At 57.7% G+C, this 18284-nt stretch overlaps 2 protein-coding genes across 2 annotated transcripts; one reads left to right on the top strand and one right to left on the bottom strand.

Moving 5' to 3' along the window:
* Positions 1–9: 9 nt before the first annotated feature.
* Positions 10–9770, top strand: PRDX6 (peroxiredoxin 6). Its single transcript, XM_080407345.1, has 5 exons — positions 10–169; positions 2020–2176; positions 6771–6917; positions 7496–7642; positions 9050–9770. Exons 1-5 carry the CDS (start codon positions 78–80, stop codon positions 9179–9181), a joined length of 675 nt encoding a protein of 224 aa, XP_080263471.1. The 5' UTR covers positions 10–77; the 3' UTR covers positions 9182–9770.
* Positions 9771–11262: 1492 nt separating this feature from the next.
* On the bottom strand, positions 11263–18281 carry LOC308071622 (uncharacterized protein). Its single transcript, XM_080407330.1, has 2 exons — positions 17081–18281; positions 11263–15894 (listed from the first exon to the last, which is right to left on the bottom strand). The coding sequence occupies exons 1-2, from the start codon at positions 18175–18177 to the stop codon at positions 15372–15374; spliced, it is 1620 nt and encodes a 539-aa protein (XP_080263456.1). The 5' UTR covers positions 18178–18281; the 3' UTR covers positions 11263–15371.
* Between the last annotated feature and the right edge of the window lie 3 nt (positions 18282–18284).

Genomic DNA, 18284 nt, shown 5'->3' with positions numbered 1-18284 from the left:
CGCGGCGGGAGCCCCGCGCATGCGCAGCAGAGCGCCGGTAGCGAGCGGAGTCTGCTACCGCCGCAGCAGCCGTAGCCATGCCGGGCCTGCTGCTGGGCGATGAGGCGCCCAACTTCGAGGCGGAGACCACGCAGGGCCGCATCCGCTTCCACGACTTCTTAGGAGACTCGTGAGCACCGCGGGGGGCAGCGGGACGGGGGGGCGGGCGGGGGCGAGGGGCCGCTCACCGGGCAGCAGCGCGGGGCACGGCCCCGGGGGCCCGGCTGGTCCCCCCCCGCAGGCCTGGGAGCGCCGTGGGGAGGCAGAGCCGGCCACTCCGAGCCGCGAGCTTCTTCCAAAAAGTGCATCTTCCGTCGAGCCGCAGCGCTCAGGGCTGTGCCCGGGGGGCGCGGGGGGGCGCCGGGCAGGGCGATTTCGCAGGGGCCCGAGCTGCGCGGCACCTCTGCCCACCTTCCCCCATCCCCTCCTGCGGGCTGCGGGGCAGCGGGGCGAGCCGAGCCCCCAGGCAGAGGGGGGTGGGCCTCTGAAAGCAGCAGAGCCCCAGGAAGGGCAAAGCAGCAGCACTTGGTGCAGGCCGGTCCCAGAGACCAGCTCATGTGGCACCTACGTCCCTTGTGAGTGGGCCTGAGCGGGCCTGCGTGCGCGAAGGTGCGTAACGGGGCAGCGCCGAAGGACTCTGGTCCTGTTGGAGCCCGGCAGGGAAAGCCACGTGCCCTCAGGCGCTGTTTCATGCAAGGCTTGTTGCTCCGTTTCTGGCACGAGCGAGCAGCAGGGTGCTGGCACAGGACATCTGGGACTTGCTCCCAGCAGCGCTTGGCAGGTTGTGTCCACTTCTGTCAGCGTTGCAAGCTTTGGCAAAAGGAGAAAAGGAGCTCTCTTAGCGAGAAGGCAAGCTGCAGGGTGCCTTAAAACTGGCTGTTCCAGCCTGATCACCCACGGGGCACTTTCTCAGCCAGCTTCTACTCGAATGCTGCCTCTTTATTCAGGTAGTATACTTAGTGTACAAAGAGGCTTGTAGCACCAGTGGCCAGGTAGCTGCCCAGTAACTTAATGGTGAGCCATGGCAATCGCACAGCCCTGGCAGAGCTGCAGCATGCCTTGCTCGATCCCTCCAGCTCCGTTCCCAAATCTCTAAGGCAGAGCTTCCCCCAGCTGCTGCGGCATACGGCTGTATTTGCTGAGCACTGGGGGCCAGGTGAAGAGTGGTGCAGTAAGCCCTGTTGAGCGTTGAGCTGAGAAATAGTGCGACAAGTCCCTAGCAGGGAACTTTACGTGCTGAGGTGGCTTTGCCTGAACCTCTGGAAATATCTGAGAGCTGGTTTGACATAAGCTAGGCTGCATTGCTACCTTCCTCTGCACTGGTTGCCTTACCTGTAAAGTGGGGTCACTTGTATTTGCCTACTCTAAAGACTACAAAATCCACTGATGGGAAACAGTGGGCAAAAGCGAGGTGGCAGCATTGTTGTAACGGTAGCCATAATGTGTTGAAATACTTATTTTTTTCATTAAGTATGTTTAGCAGCTGTTGGGTTATGGCTTGTTCCTATCCCATTCTTTGAAGCTGCGCAACATACATGGGTATTTCTCCTCACGGTGGTTGATGGGGTAGACTGGATAGCAAATAACCGTGTAAATCAGCAATGGTCTCTGCAATAACGTGGCTGGCAGGTTAGCATCTATGTCTCCTTGCACATGTGGTCTCTGGGGTACACAGTCTACACACAGCTCCCCCAAACTTCCTCACCTGGCACGGTGTCCACTTCCACATCAAGAACCAGCATCCCCTGTGGGATCCTGGAAGGGAGAGGGGGAATGAGGTGCAGGGGGTTCCTCAGAGCATGAGGAGCAGGGCTCATCTCATGAAGCCTTCTAGCCCAGAGTTCCCAGGACAGGATTTCCACTTAGCAGAGAGATGAGCTGTTCCCACACGAGTCTCCGTGCAGTGCAATCTTTACAGCTTTTTGTCTGCATTACAGACCAGAATGACATCTCACCCTAATGCCGTCTGCTCCCTTTCAGATGGGGCATCCTCTTCTCCCACCCACGGGACTTCACACCTGTCTGCACCACAGAGCTTGGCCGGGCAGCGAAGCTGGCATCCGAGTTCAGCAAGCGCAATGTGAAGATGATCGCCCTTTCCATTGACAGTGTCCAAGACCACCTGTCTTGGAGCAAGGTATGGGGCGTGGGGAGGTGCAAGAAGAGCTTGCACTGCTGTCTTGCTCTGAAGGCCAGAGGAAAAGCCCGCACAGAGCAGAGCACAGGCTCGGAACTACATATCTCAACTCCCAGAGTATGTTAGCTAGGAGGGGCTGAAATTCAGAGCAGGAACAGGAAGGTCTGCTCCATCTTTTCATGGAGCACTTCACAAAGTCCAGGGCACTCTATGCACTAATAGTTTGAAATCAGAAGAAAATGGTACTACTGCTCTCCCACCAGTACCTGAATGGGTAAAACGTGTATGGAAGTGGTGCCAAAATCTCAGAGGAAGGCAGTCTATCCACAGAGCCTCAAAAAGTTCTGTAATAAAACAGGAAAGGAGGCATCAGAAGCAAACAGGCAGTCTTCAAAGGGTGTGATTCATGCCTAGGCTGGGAAAAGAAAACAGAGAAGAAATGGGGGCTTGTTAAACATAAAACCACAAGTAGGAGACTCTTAAATACAAAACCATCATGAGGGAATTTAAAAAAAAAAGATGGGAGCTAAATAGCTTGCTGAAGGAACATGAAAGGAGCTAATTAAGAACTTCAAATGCAGCCTCAGCAATGGTGTCCTGCCAGGGAGTGTGACTCCAGGGCTCATAGGTAGTAGGGGTTTAAAATGAGCATTTCAGACAGATGTGGCCAGAGCATAAAAATCCCTGGGTGAATTACCTGCCTCTTTCTTTGCTCTTAAAATTGGGAATGTTCTCACACATGCATGCAATAGCAGGTAATAAAGGTGAGAAATTTCCACTCAAATCTGTCTTTAGAAATTACATAATTGCCTTATTGCTTAAATTGCCCTTCATACCTGAGTGGTGCATGGCTGATGTCCCACCAAGCCTCAGAAGGGCCTGGGAAAAACAGCGTACAAATCCCACACCAGTAAATGAGATTTCTGTGCTGGTCAAATTGGCTGAAACCACCAGTCAAATTAGCAGATAACATCCCATCAAATATAACAGAAAGTTTGGGTTTTGCTTTTGTAAGCGAGTTTCATCTCCTGGTTGGGTAAAACCCTTTGTAAAAGTTAGCAATACCCTACAGTTATTCCAAGTCCTCACATTTCTAAGAAGCTTCTCAATGAAGTCAGCTTTGTGAAGGACAGGCTCTTTTCTGCAGGGAGACAGGAGGAAGCGATAACTTGTGTCAAGTGAGGGAAGCGGTGAGCACCCTCAAGGATCTGCAGAGGCACGTGGGGTTCAGCATACTCAGGTGATCTGGAAGAGAGATGAAAAACGAGCTGACTCTGCTGATGCTGTGGAATTGTTCACTGCAACCTCAGGTAAAACCAGGAGAAGTTGCAGAACAGCCTCTCTACGCTGGCTGATGCGAGGCAGAATAGCACGTTTGGAAAACCTTCCAGAACAGGTGTGGAGAAAGGCAGAGGGCAGCGGACCAAGCTGTGGGGAGCTTTCTGTCAGGCTGGGAGAGGCCTTGGAGACGGTGCTTTGGAAACGTCAGCTCAGCACCTGTCAAAAAGAAAACCGTGAGAGAGCCCTCCAGAGCAAAAGATCCAATTGGCGAGGATAAATCCGTAGCAGACTGGAGTCTTCCGTGCAGCCTATGTTTGAAATCACCCATCTTGCAGACTACAGGGGAACAAGAAAAGGTGCAGAGAGGGAACAAGGGAACAAAGCAGCCTGCAGATTTGGGCAGGTTTGCTTCAGTGCAGAGCAACTGGGGCTCTTTATCCTGGGAATGAGAGGACATGTCAGGCTGCGACACAGTGAGCAGTGCAAGGAGCACAGAAGAGCAATGAACGCAGCATGCGTGCATCGTGGAGGACACAAGAGGACAGGGATGCGATTGCTTTGCTCTTGAACCTTGCCCATACTTGTGGTCCTTTTCCTTTGTCCTTGATAAAGCAGAGAAGAACTTCAGATAATGTGGAGAGCTAAAGAGCTGAACTAGGAAGGCAAGTGTTAGGGCCTGCCACAATTCGGAGATCAGGGCGGTGCCCCAGATGCTCTCCTGCCCAGCCGTGAGAAAGAAAAGAGCTTAACAGAGATACCAACCCTTGGCAGAAGCTGCCTGTCTGGGCAGAAGCAGTCTTCGTTAAATGCTAGAGTGAGATCTAGAAACTGCAATTTCTTTCACTAGATCTTAACTTAGAGAGAAGCCCTAGGAGTGAGCCAAACTTTGGGCAGACCTCTCCATGCAATGTTCTTTCACATACCTGTGCTTTCTCTTTGGATGAAGCTCCTAGCAGTAGCGAGAGGATGAAGCTGTTTTTACATGGAGCACAGTCTGTGAGGAAGCAAGTAGGCAGGAGGGATGGCTGAAATCTGCATGAAACAACAAAGAAACTTCTTGCTTTGCTGTTAAATTTCAGTGGGTAGGTGGAACCAGAGTATAGCTGATAATTCTCCCATCACTTTGCTCAGCCTCGCTTTCCCAGTGAAGATGTCGCTGCTGTTCTTGTCCATCCCTAGCCAAGACCCAGAGGCTTGCTCCGGGGCTCACAATAAGCTTGTAGCTCTGCTGGGGACTGATCCCGCTCTCCTACCTCCCCAGTCTGTGCACTGCTTCTCTAGGGGTTGGCTGAATGCCTAAGCTCCTTAAGCAGGGTTGACTGGCGCGTGCTGTGCATGTCAGAGGAGGTTTCAGTGCTCTCTTTAGCCACTGGTGCCGTTGCTTCGGCAAGTTAGGGGTGAATAAATTGCTCCAGTGATGTCTGGTTTCAGCTTGGACTCTGGAAAGACAAATAGTTTGTAGGGAAGTCAAGTGAGTATTTGGTGTCTTCAAGCAAAATAGGGCAGGGTTTGTCAGGCTGTTTGTTGTACAAAGATCCCCAGGTCATGAAATTGCCTGCATTTTGGAACAAGTTACAGTCCATAGGATTCAGATATTGCTTCTAGAAGCTCTCTTCATCCCCCAGCCTCCACTTGGAAGAGAAGTGGGGAGAGTGTCACTGTCTGACCTTCATTTACAGCCTCCTGCAACTCTGTGGGGCATTCAGAAGCGTTTTGCCTGGGCTGGCCTCTCTGGCTTTGCTTTTCTTCCCTGATCTGCTTTGACAAGGCAGGTCTGCAGGAGAACAGAAGCGATTCCTTCCTTCCAAGGCAGGTCTGACCACAACCCAGCAGAGATAAACAGCCCCTTTTTGCGGTGCAGAGCTGACTCAGAAAGGCCCAGGGAGAAAGCAAGTGAAGAGAAAAGCTGTACAGGAGACGTCTTCCCACCTGTACACCACTTGACCTGCTTGTAGCAGGTTCCTGAGCAACCAGGGCAGGGTTACAGCTCTTCCTGTCACCACCATTGGCCTAGGAGGGCTGAGTAGTGGTGCAGGGCCTGCCTGCTCTTGCTGCCTCTGGCCTGCTCTGAGCCGCAGTGGGCAGCACCAAGGGGCAGCATTTTCATCTCTACTTTCCCCAAGTTCCCTCTGAGCAGGACCCAATGTGTTGCCCCACATTGAAAGCCCGGGTAAGGCAGAGAGGCTTGTACGTTCAGATTATCAGCTCAGCTGATAATGCACCAGAGTGGTGTGTGGGAGGGTTGTGTCAGCACTGGAGCCAGAGGCTAACAAGGCTGAAAGGAACAGGCAGCTGTTTTGGGGCAGAAACCTTGAATTAAATTTGTTTTAATGCTGGCAGCTGCTCGGCTTGTGCTGCCTTGAGCAGGTTCCTCCCAGCCCTGCTGTGGCTCGGTGTAACCTGTATGGGTGGTACTGCAGAGTACAAGAATAGCTTGAATGCTTTGGCTGAGTCCAGACCAGATTCAGAGACGCTCAAAATAGTTTTCCCTGTGGAGCAGGTCAAGTTTGGGCTAGCACAGGGAGCAACCTCATAAACTGTGGTCACAAGGGAGAGCTTGCACAGCTGTGGACAGGAATGGTTTTCTTTTCTGCCCCAGCCATGGTTCAGAAAGGTGCAGTGTCCCAGCACCTGCACTCAGACTTTCATTCTGGTTTTAGGAGCCTTTAACTAAGCAGGCTAGGAGTGACTTGCTGAATGGAGCTGGTCCCTCACACAAGACCTGTGAATTGTTGCACTTGGCCTTTGTTAGCAGTAAAGTTGCTGGTTTGCTCTGCCACTAGAGGCTTAAGAGCACAGCCCAGTTCAGGTGTGACACCAACACATCTGTCAGTAGTGCTAGATCACTTACTGGGAGAGGGTTGGAAGAGGGACACCTCTGTTCCAGGGAGATTTAACCACCTTTCCCCGAGGTCACTGGCATGGCCAGGACTTCCTTGTTTTGCCATACTCGCAGCTGGTCCACAGGCAGTTCCAGAGCCTAGTGACACAGTGTAAGCATAGACAGCCAAACAACTGACCTCTAAGAACAAGACAGACTCCAGCCTGGCACACAGGTTTCTGGTTTGTCATGCAGAGAAACTTCATGGAAGGCCATGAGCCCCTGGCTGTGCTGTCCCAGACTGAGACCTTGGGGCCAAGCAAGTCACAAGCTCTTGTAGAGCAGCTGCTGAATGTGTTTGCACGGCCCCTCTGCAGGAGCTTGCCCCACACACATAAAGCTTGCCTGCACTGCTCCCTGCCTGGCCTCTGTCCCCTCTGATGGTACCCACAGCAGGGAGGATGAGCAATGCCAGTGGTTTTGTCTCTGCAGGACATCAATGCGTACAATGGGGAGCAACCTGAGGAGAAACTCCCCTTCCCCATCATTGCTGATGCAAACCGGGAGCTCGCTGTCAAGCTGGGCATGCTGGACCCAGATGAGCGGGACAAGGACGGCATGCCCCTGACCGCTCGTGTGGTAAGTACCAGGCCCTGCGTGGCACCCTTCTCAGCAGTAGGTATCGCCTGCCGTCCTGCCTTGTGTCCTTGGGGCTGGGCTTGAAGACAGGGGCAGCTTACCTGAAGGGACATGACCATCCTCTGGAGCTAAGTTGACTTCCTTGGGCTAGAGCCATCGGTCGTGCTGCAGGAAGAGGCTGATGCAGTGCTGGCCTGCTGGCAACAGCTCCGTCTTGCTGTTGCTGCCACCTTATCTCGGTTGTGCCTGTCCTAACATAGGAGACAAAAGTGCTCGATCTGCTGGACTTTCCCTCTCCCATCCCATGCTTGCATTAAAAGGGCACAGGTCGAGGGGAGGAAGCATTTTTGGTAGCAGAACAAGCTGTCATTGGAAACAGGAGCTCCCAGAGCAAACACCGTGTTCCCTGTGCCTGGGCATCACTTGTTGCTCTAGGAGATTGCCACCGTGGCATCTCCCCTGGCGATCAAGCAGGCCACCTCCCAGGAAAGGGAGGGGCAGCAGCGCTGAGCAGGTCCAGTGGGGCAGTTGGACAAACATCATCTGCCCAGTCCCTGACCCTGTCTCCCTGTGCTCAGGTGTTTGTTTTTGGCCCGGATAAGAAGCTGAAACTCTCCATCCTGTACCCAGCCACCACTGGGAGAAACTTTGATGAGATCCTGAGAGTGGTGGACTCCCTGCAGCTGACAGCGTACAAGAAGGTTGCTACACCTGTGGACTGGAAGGTGAGGAGGGGAGCAGATCTCACAGCTGGGCACTGAAAATGTGCATTGAAATGTCAACCAGCCTCCCTTGGAGGGGGATCCATGGGGTGCTGAAAGCCGCTGGGGTCCTGGGATGTGAGTTAGATCCCAGCCCAGTTCCCAGGGCTGTTGCAGTCTGGGGTCAGCCACAGGAACCTCCCTTCCCTGCCCTTGGTCCCTGGTGCCACCAGACACCAGTGCTGGGCCCTTCTGGCTATCAGTACTTGAACTCTGGGCCACGGCAGGTCCTGCCCTTGCTGTCTGTGATAAGAAAGTGCATTACCAGGTGTCAGTGTGCCAGAGTCCCCTCAAAGCCAGTGAAGCAGCAAGCATGGGGGACTGCTTCCTTGGCTGGCGCACTGCTTTCCTGCCTTTGAGCCAGGAAGGGCCAGTATGCGCATGGCCCTGCTTTGCTCAGCGTGTATACAGCTGATTACTACTTGAAGTTGCTCAGTTGTGGCCATCCCTGTTTAGTAGCATTATTTAAAACTCCTGAGAACAGTTTGGGCAACCAGGGAAAAGCAAGAACAAGCAGCACAGTCTGGCTGCTTTAGCTATCCAGTGTTTCCTCAGCCCAGCAGAGCTGCTCAGCTCCTGGACCTGTGCTGCCGCTGACTTTGATATCTGTTACTGGGGAAGCCTGCCGCTGTGGAGCCAGAGGACATGCTCCTGCTGTTACAGGGTGTCCTGCAGAAGTCCTCCTGTGTTACGAGGCAGGACCAGGCTCCCAGAGCGTTGTCCCAAACAGCTGCTCCATCTGGGCTGGAAGGGCCCCATAGGCACAAGCCCTGGAGACTGAGTAGCTCGGGGTATTGATGCACTTCACTGTGCCTCTCCACCCCTCAACACCAGAATTCATGTGCTGAATGTACAATGAACTGCACCTTCACTTCTTGGGGCAGAGCAGGGCATGGAGGCAGCCTTGCCTCTGAAGATACCTGTCTCCTGCAGCACTCCCAGGGGTGCGGGGCCAGCTTGCCCACCTGCCAGGGCAGCACACCTTTCCTCGGGGCTCAGCATGCCAGGGGGAGCCACTGCCTTTGCAGGAGTGCCAGAGCAATAGGAATGTGTGAGCAGCTTGGGCAAACTGTGCTCCCTCCTGCGTCACAGAGGTGCCCGAATTCCTCTCTCGTTACTCCCTGTTCCTGTGGGAGTGCTGTGGGGAAGAGCTGGGCTGCGAGATCCCTTGGCAGGGCTGGCAAATGGCACAGCTGTCCCTTTCAACGTCACCCACACCTCCTGGTGTAGCTCCCACTCAGTCCTCACTGCAGGGGACATGCCTGGGGCACTGGGGCTGAGTGTTCACGAGGAGACTGTCACCTACCAGCAGGGACGTGCCACCTGCATCCAGCTCCTCTGCTGCTCTCACAGTTCCCGTTTGCTCCCCAGCCTGGTGACAGTGTCATGGTCGTGCCCACCTTACCTGATGAGGAAGCCAAGAAGCTCTTTCCCAAAGGAGTCTTCACGAAGGACCTGCCGTCGGGCAAGAAGTACCTGCGTTACACCCCGCAGCCGGAGTGAGTGGGTCCGCCATCCGTCCCGCCAGGCTGCACATCGTTCGGTGTTGGGAGCCTTCCCCGTGCCCAGCTCCTGCCTCCCCCACACCGTGTGATCAGCAGCCTCGTACCATCAACACTGATGGTGCATCACAATACTAAACCAATCTTCCCCATCCCTTTCATCCCTCACATCCCCTCAAAACTAAAACCCTGGGTGTTTTCTTGCCTTGAATCAGCCCCACAAGGAAGAGATTAGCAGACCAGTGGGGGCTCCAGGGCTCATGCTGTGGAGTCTCTCATGTTCAGCGCTGGCTGAGTTTTTCCCGAAGGCACGGTGGGAAGTGTGGTGTCAGCAGCCGGGCCCTGGAGGGGTGTCCTGCTGGGCTCACACACCTTCCCATCAGGGAGCTTCGGGGGCTCCAAGCTGCTGCGTGCCTTTCAGAGCAGCCGTCACTAATGCATTTACACCTTTGTGGGATCCTGTGCGTAGAGGAGGAGCTGCAGAGCCAAATCTCTCACTGCTTTCTCATCTGTTGCTGGAAGTCGGTTGGTTTTAGGTTTTATGGAAGAGGGAATAGAGCAAATAAACTGATCTTCAGTACTACCTGCAATATCCCTGGCCTGTCTCTGCTGCCGTCCATGGCATCCTGCGCCGTTTACTTTGTTCCCTGTGGCCATGCAGCTGCGATGTGTGGCCATGCTTCTGGGTGGGTGGCACTGACACGGATCGCCCTTGTTCCTGCTCTGTAACTTGCTTTGGAAACACAGGTTGTCCCAGGGGACATAGTCTCAGGCAAGGCAGCAGGATCTCGGTGTCAGGAAGATGTCTGCTTGGGGAACGTGCTGCAGCATGGCCTGCCACGAGTGCTGGGCGGGGGTCCTGCCCTGCTTCCCAGGGCATCATACAAGCCAGGCGAACTCCACCCCACTCTCCCACACCTACACCTCGGGGATTTGCCAAGAGGTGAGCGATGTTTCAGAATAATGCTAGGAAAGAAACCCGCTTGCCGAATAGCCAGCCAGCATCTCGGTGCCCGGCACAACCAGCAACACTGAAAACGAGCAGCTTGTGAAAGAAATTGGCTGGCCTGGGGCACGAGCATACCCCGCAGCAGGCAGGGTTAGTAGGGTTGATGGTCGCTGTAAGCAGTGTGCTGGATGCAATGAGACACCCTCCAGCATCCTGCAGGCCCTACTCCCGGGGCAGCACCCACACCCACCTGGGATGGAGCCCGTCGGACAACATCCAGAACTGCCGGCTCCTGTCACTGTCCTGCACCTCAGCATGCAGGCCAGGCCACCCCACTGAGGACATCCTTCCCCAAACACGTCTGTGTTTCAGACAGCTCCCTCTTTAATTGCCAAAAAAAAAAAAAAGTTTATATTAATGTTTAATTGCCTTCAGGACCTATATGGTGAATATCAGTATTTTCCCCAAAATGACTTACATGAACTTTCATTATCCAGTTCTGCATTATCCCCATGTATTACTTTTACTAGAAGATAAAAACACCTGATCTCTGGCTTGAGTTTTATTCCGCCTCTTTCACTCTGCAAGAAGTGGGAGGGGGGATCTGCAATTTCAAAGGGGAAATGGCTCCTTTCGGTGTAATTTTTCAGCCTTATCAAGCTTGGCAGCCCCTGGTCCCCCACAGCTGGGCTGCATGAGCTCCTGGCTTTCTTGCTGTTCCCTCAGCATGCAGCCCCCACCTTGATCTGGTTTCCACTGGGAAAAAGGGCTGTCTGCCCGCCGCCCCCCCCCCCCCGAGCTTTCCAACTGACTGTCCCATTTTCTGGAAGCTTGAGGACATGGCCCTACAGCAAGCTTTGTACAGACAGGCTGCTCTGAGCATCCCTAGGGAAGGGGCACTGCAGGGCAAGCACAACCTCTCTGGGACACCAGAGAAGCACCTGCTAGTTGGGACAAGGGGGAACAGGTCCCATCACCAGACCCAGGGGCCTGAGGCGGGCAGGGGCAGCTGCTGGTCCCACTGCCAAGCCAGGCAGGGGCTGACAGCCAAAAGCCCATGAATTCCTGCTCCCCTAGAGGTGCAAGCCAGCCAGACGGACTCAAGCAAACACAGGGTTTGGTTCCAGTACAGCTCGAGTGGTTTTTCTTTTAATCCCAGAGAAGTGAAATGCAACATTTGTTCGAGTTGGTAATAACATCCAGAGACAGAAGTCCAAGCCCCCTACTCGGTAAAGTCATTTGTATTTAAGGCACTCTGCAAAACCAGCTTTCCTCTTCTTCCGATTTTCCCCACGCGGCAGCAGAATACCTGGTTTGGTCTTTTCTCCATAGTGGCACCCACACATCCTGGCTCTTCCCACTGTCTCCGGGAACTGACGACAGCAAACCCAGCGGGAGCAGCCAGAGAAATGCCAGGAGGCCGGGTCAGTGAATACAGAAGGGCACAGGAGGGAGCACAGCGCCTGGGGAGGGGGCACAGGGACCTCGAGCTTCTGCAGGAAGGGGACAGGCACCAGGTGTCCTCCCAGCAGGCACGACGTGATTCCCCATCCTTTCTCCCCCTCCAAGCTTCGAAAGGGGACGGGAGCAGGAGCGGGGGGGCCACAAGCATCCCTCCCCAGCAGTGCTCCCAAACACATGGCAGCACCCCAAAACGCAGGGGGCTGGGCGGGGGGGGGACCCAGCTGCCCCCACCGTGCAGCAGAAATGACCCCCCCAACTTCCAGCCATCAATAAATACCAATAAATAACTTAAATAAATAAATAAATAAATAAATAAATAAATAAATAGATAAATAGATAAATAAATGACCCGAGGACGGGACGGAGGGGAAGGGGCACCCCGAAGCTCAGGGCAAGGGGAGTGTGAGGGTGGGCATTTCCGTGACCTGCCCCTCCCTGAGATAACGGGGTGCTGGTGCGAAAGGGCAGTGCAGGGAAGGCATCCCACGGCTGGATGGATAACTGAGGCTGGGGGTCCGGGTACTCATCCCTGGCGTGGGCTCTGCAGCTGGGGGGTCCCACTCGGGGTCCCTATCAGTACAGCTGCAGGCCACGGGGACGCAAGCCAAACCTGGACTCGCAGGCGGGAGCTCTCAGCCACTGCCTCCCCCCCTTCCCTCCCTTCACTTGAGCACCGCGAGCCCTGCACCCACCGCAAGCCCTGCACCCACCGGTCAGTGCTACTGAGCTCGGGCAGATGCTCGGCCAGCACCTCCACCCAAGTGTGAACACGCACCTTTTGCAAACATGCAAAATGCCTGCAGATTTTTGCAAAAATTGTTTCCAAATTTTTTTTGCAAACAATTTTCTGCAATTTTTTTTTTCTTTTTCTTTTTTTAACGGGGAAATGCCCACGAAGACAACCCACACATAAAACTGAGTTAAGTGCATCAAATGCAGCCTTTGGAGAAGGAGCGGGCATGGAAGCCCGGCCTAAGTGTGGAGGGGTGGAGGCAGGCATGGCCCCAGGGCTGAGCCAGAGCCTGCCTGCAGGCTGGGGCAGCCCTGGGAGCTCAGGCACATGGCTACAGCTACGGCCAGACACTGGCAGCCGCTGCTGTCTCGATGTCATGGCAGACAATGTGCCAAGGCTCCGACCAGCCAGCACATCCCAAAAGATGGCAATGAATTCAAGAGCATCCCTGCCCCAGCATCCCCGCTCTCCCAGCCAGCTGGCACCACGGCAGTGCCACAGCAGCTCCCTGGGCTGACAGCCAGCACGCAGCCCCCGAGCGCAGCCCCAGCCCTTCCCTGCAGGTTTTGGGGAGCTGGCTCGCATAGCCTCTCTGGACACAGCATCCTCCGCCTGCAGCCCATCTCTGGGCTACCAGGTTGTTGGGGAACCTCTTCCTCTGGCTTCTTAGCTGTGATGCTGCCAGAGACATTTCTGTCCCACTGAGTCAAAAGTACGCATCTGCCTTATTTGAAACCAAAAGGTACTTACCCCTCTTCCTCCTCCCCCAAACATTAAGAAAAATTGTCTTTAGAGTTTCTAAGCCCTCTCCACACACACTTTTTGAGAAACAAAACATTGGTGACGGCAAAAGCTGACGTCAATCCCACATCAGGACAAAACCATGGGCAGAGTCTCACAAGACTGGACATCTTCCCACACTAGCAAGCTCCCAGTAGAAGTTTTGCCCCAGAAGACACAGCAAACCAAAGCTCAGAGCCCACCCTCCCTCCAAACCTCTCCCACCGCAAAGCTGTAGCCCCCAGCAAAACCCAGATGTAGGCACCAAAAGCAGCAGGTTCCCAGCCCGCTGTGAGGCCGAGCAGGAGAAGCAGGACCGCCAGCCCCAGCACGGGGAAGTGTGCGTCGAGGCATCAAAATGCAACACTCCCAAAGGAAAAAATAAAGAATCGAAGCAGCGGCAAACGCTACTGAGAATAGTTAAGTAGCATGGGGATCTCACAGGGATTTTTGGTCTAAGATGCCTGGGGAGCCCCTTTGCCGGCGGGGACCGCGGTGCGCATCCTGCCCTGGAAAAGCACAAGCCATGGCTGAAGCTTTGCAGAAGCTCGGCCACGCTTGGCAGAGCAATGCTGCAGGGATGTGCCAGCACACCGGGGGGAACAAAGCAGACCTGGGCTGGGCGTCCCGACAGCCAGGCCGAGGACAGTGCTGCTAATACCGCAGGAAAGGCTTTGCACCCAAGTGCCGAACACGGCCATCCTCCCCGGGCTCTCCTGGCAGCAGGACAGAAGATGGGACTCTCCCAGTGGGAGTCACCTGCATCCCCAGGGCAGCGCAAACCTCCCATGGCATGAAGGCAGGGGTGTGAGCCAGAGGAGTCACAGGGCTCACGCTGGGGCGGTGGATGGAGCAGAGAAAGCAGCAAAAGCCGTAACCCGGGAGCAACAGGTGCCTGGGGCACTGGCAGCACAGCCATGGCTTACACCTCTGCTGCATCTCAAGGGCGAGACACTGGGAATTGCAGGTTGGAGCCCACAGTGCCGCACCGCAGACCAGTCGATGCCAGCCATCCAGGCAGCAAGCGGCAAGGAGAAAGGCAAACTAAGCCCCCTGCCGCCTCCCAAGCACCTGCAGCAGCAGGAGGCAGTGCCTGCTCCTCCTTCCCGGGCAAACCCAGGCTTGCCCCACACAGCCTCTGCTCACACCCCTGCCTCCGACCCACAGAGAGGAGACCCCCATCCCTGCAGAGCCTGGGGCAATGCTGTCCCCTCCGCCGGCATCCCTGCCAGTAAGCACTCCACTCTGCGGGTGGCTGAGGAGGAGGAGGGTCTGTCTCCACGTGAGCTGGCATTTGCATGGGAAATGAGCAAGCACCCAACTTCTTGCAAGGGACTTGTGTCTGCAGTGGAAGCGTGCGAGTCCCGGGGTGCCTCCACGGTGGTTTGGCTACCCCCTGCACACAGTTAGCAAGCACCTGGGCCGGGTGAACGGGGACTGCTCCCGATTTCTCACTCGGCTGAGAATGGGGTTTGCTTCCGTGAGAGAAGGCAGCGGGATTTGGGGGCGGGGAGGCTGAGGAACTGCAAAGAACTAGTGCACCTTAAAACGAAAGGACATCTAACCTGCCCTTAGATCTCACTCCAAGACAGAAAAGAGCTATGGCATCTCCTACACTCACAACTACTCCAAACACACCCCGACGCATGCAAAATGTGTCCCACTCCCCCTCAGCTGCAGAAAACCCCTCCTGGGCCGCAGCCCCAGCCAGCGCCAGGCTCCAGCTCAGCACCCCGGCGCTACCAGCGCCCGCGCCACTCCTGGGCCCTCCCGCCCAGTCCCAGCGTGCAGGACGAGGCGTGGATTATCAATCCGAAATGCATAGGTATAGACACTGCAGGGACACCCGCGCCCCGGTGGTAAGGGTCACCACAGGAGCCCTCCGCACCCAGCGGGCGCGGCCTCCGCTTCTACCTCCAGCTGAGTGGAAAGCAGCGTTTGCCACAGGCACGGTTCAATCGCACTCACGATCCTTGCATCGCCCTGCAAGGGAAGACGAGTCTGTTCAGGTCAGACAGCCTCTTTCCCAGCCACAAGCCCCTCGAAGTACTCGATTCCGCTCCCTGGGAAATCCTCCAGCTCAGCGATCCCTCCTCCGCACCCCCGGGGCCAGCCAGGCTCTCTTTCCGACTGAGGAGAAGCTGCGTTTCCAAGCGCAGCTACAAAGGCTGGAGGACCCGAGAGATCTGCTTTGGCTCAGAAACCCCATCCGTCTGCAGCAGGCTGACAGCACCCAGGCCCTCGTGCACACACCCCGGCGCCGCTCTACTTGGGAGGTATCACGACTATAGGCTGCCCTCGCTTGGGTCTCCACATGAGGACTTGGGCATCGTTGGCGTTAGGCTTCACTAGTGCGTTTGGTGGGATGGGCTCCATCCTGCTGAGGATCCGGGGCTGCTCCTGCTGAGTCCTCCCCACCAGCCGTGCCCGCTGCCCCAGCAGCTGCATGGGATCAACCTCGATGTCCACTCGCATCCTCCACTTTATAGTCTGCAAGATGATCTTCTCCTTGGTGGTGGTGTTCATGGCCACCAGCCACGTAGTAAAGCTCTGGTCCCTTTTAATCCTGGTCAGCAGCGGCACGTTACTGTTGCTCACAGGGACAGCCCACGTCACGCTGGGGTAGAAGTTGTCATTCATGCTCACTGAGAACCTGGAGATCTTGTTAGTGGGCCCGACCAGGGTCACCGTTTCTGTGGTGTTTCCGTACCAGGGGTAGCTCACGCCATCCGAATCGCTGATGGCTTTTACTCTTCCTTCTCGCAGGTCGGGCAGCTCCCAGCTTGACCTAGGGAATGTGAGGAGAAAGGGCAGGTTAGCAGGGAAACAGCAGCAACAGTGCCTGGTGTGGGGACCCCCGCCTTGCCCGCCGCAAGCTCTCTAGGACCACCTTCAACAACAAACACGGCTTTGGTTCCTTTGGGGACACCAAGACGGATTTGGCTCCTCATGGCCAGCCAAAGCCTTTGCTCTGCCAGCGTTACGGTGTTGTAATTAACCCACAATCAAACCAAGTGGGCCCAAACTCCTCGTGGACCCCCTCTGGGGTCAGCCCCTCCTTAACCAGCCCCTGTGCTGGAGCAGAACAGCCTTCTGCCCCACACTGGCTGCAGCACCTCCCTCCTGCAACACCAGCCTGCGGTTTTTACACCTCTGAACACACACACCGGCCCAGAGCCACATACAATAATTAAATACCACCGTTAACGCCTGTTGCTGGTGTGATGAAATCCCTGCAGTACAGCTGAGGGGGGGGACTGCAGACCCCGTTAGCAACATGGCGCGGCTGTGGCAGGGGTGCCAGTCACCACACAGCGACGGCAAGCAGGCAGCTTTGGTGAAACCTCCCACCCGGTCCCAGCTCCGGCTTGGGAAGCGCTGGGGCTCTGGAGCTGGCTGCGAGCGGCAGAGGATGCATGGCCACCCCCTGCCCCCTGACAAGCAATGACCTCCACTCGCCCCAGTGTCCCCAAGCGCTCCAGTGCCACGGCAAGCCAAGGTGCCTCAGTGTGGGGACGCGGGTGGGCAGCACAGGGATCTGATGCTCCCTGGCGCCTGCGCCCCTGGCAGAAGGCGCAGCAGCAGCAGCTTCACCCCTCAGCGTGACCCCTGGTGCCACCCGCACGACCAGGCTCAGGCAGAGCCCCCAGCCCCATGCCAGCCACCGAGCGGGTCCCTGGCCATTGGGCCCTCGAAAGGACGAGGCGTGGGCCAGCAGCAGGGGCAGCGGGTGCCAGGGTCTGCAGCAGGCTGGGGGCTGTGCCGAGGGCCCGGGGCCAGCAGCGGGGGTGGTGGGTGCTGGAGGGCCCGAAGGCGGTGGGTGCCAGGGGGCCCGAGGTTGGCAGCTGGGGTGGTGGGTGCCGGGGCCCAGGGGCGGTGGGTGCCGAGGAGCCCGAGGTCGGCAGCTGGAGCGGTGGGTGCCGGGGCCCCCCGCCGCAGGCGTGCCCCCCGCCCGTGGCCGTGCCGGTGCTCACACGCCGAGGTCGCTGTAGGTGTTGTAGAACTCCATGTGGTTGCAGGCCTGGATCCAGCCCACCACCCAGGTGTGGCGCCGGGCGATGGGCGGCATGAGGACGCGGGCCGAGGCGCGGAAGTAGGGCGTGCGGTAGCGCAGCACCACCGGCGAGCTCTCCTCGATGGCGGTAGCCGCCGGCTCGATGGTCGCCGACACGTCCGACACCACGATCTGCTCCCGACGCACCCGCGCCTTGCAGGCCACGCTCTGCAGGCACCCCATGGCCGAGCGCTGCTCCGCGTTACCCTCCGCCGCCGAACCGCGGGGCCGGGGGGGAGGCCGGGCCCCCCCCCGCCGCCGCTGCCGCCGCCCGCCCGCAGCGCATCGCCGCCCGCGCACCGGCGCCCGCACCGGCGCCGGCAGGGCGAAGGCGCCGCCGCCGCGCCTCTTCGGGCCCTCGCCGGCTGCCGTACGCCGGCCGGGGCGGGCACGTGCGCCCGGCGAGGGGGCGGGGGGAGGCGGGGCGAGCCCCGCCCCGCGGGCCGCGGCCGGACGGAGGGGCCTCCCCGCCGCCAGGGGGCGCCGCGGCAGCCGGCTGCACCACGGCCGGCGGGGGGAGGCGGAAGGGGAAGCGGCGCCGCGGTGGGACTGCCCGGTACCGAGCAGGCGGCGGTGTGCCCTTGGGGGTGCGGCGGGGGGAGCGGGGCGCCGTCCGGGAGGGGAAGCGGCCCCGCGCGGGGGGTGCCATGCCGGTTGCCGGGCGGCCGGAGCAGGCGCGGCGGGCGGTGACGGGCCCCACGCCTCTCGCAGGCCTCCCGCCATGCCGAGCCCCCGGAGCAGCCGCGACCGGCGCGGCGGCGGCGGCCGCCCCGAGTTCCTGTCCCTGGTGAGCCAGCGCGGCCCCGGCGCCCCCGACAGCCCGGCGCGGCGGCGGGAGGCGGGCGGCCCCGCGGCGGCCGCGCTGCCCGAGGAGGACTGCATGAAGCTGAACCCGTCCTTCGTGGGCATCGCCCTCAGCTCCCTGCTCGCCATCGACCTCTGGGCCTCCAAGCGCCTGGGGGTCTGCGCGGCCGAGGGCTCGGCCTGGGGCAGTGCGCGGCCCCTGATGAAGGTCATCGAGGTGTCGGGGCACGGCGTCCCCTGGCTGCTCGGCACCTGCTACGGGCTCTGCCAGAGCCACAGCTCTGCCGCCAGGGAGGTGCTGCTCAACCTGCTGTTCGGTG

The sequence above is a fragment of the Falco punctatus genome (assembly GCF_963210335.1).
Source record: "Falco punctatus genome assembly, chromosome: 11".
Taxonomy (NCBI): domain Eukaryota; kingdom Metazoa; phylum Chordata; class Aves; order Falconiformes; family Falconidae; genus Falco; species Falco punctatus.
This window is presented reverse-complemented; position numbering and strand designations above follow the sequence as displayed.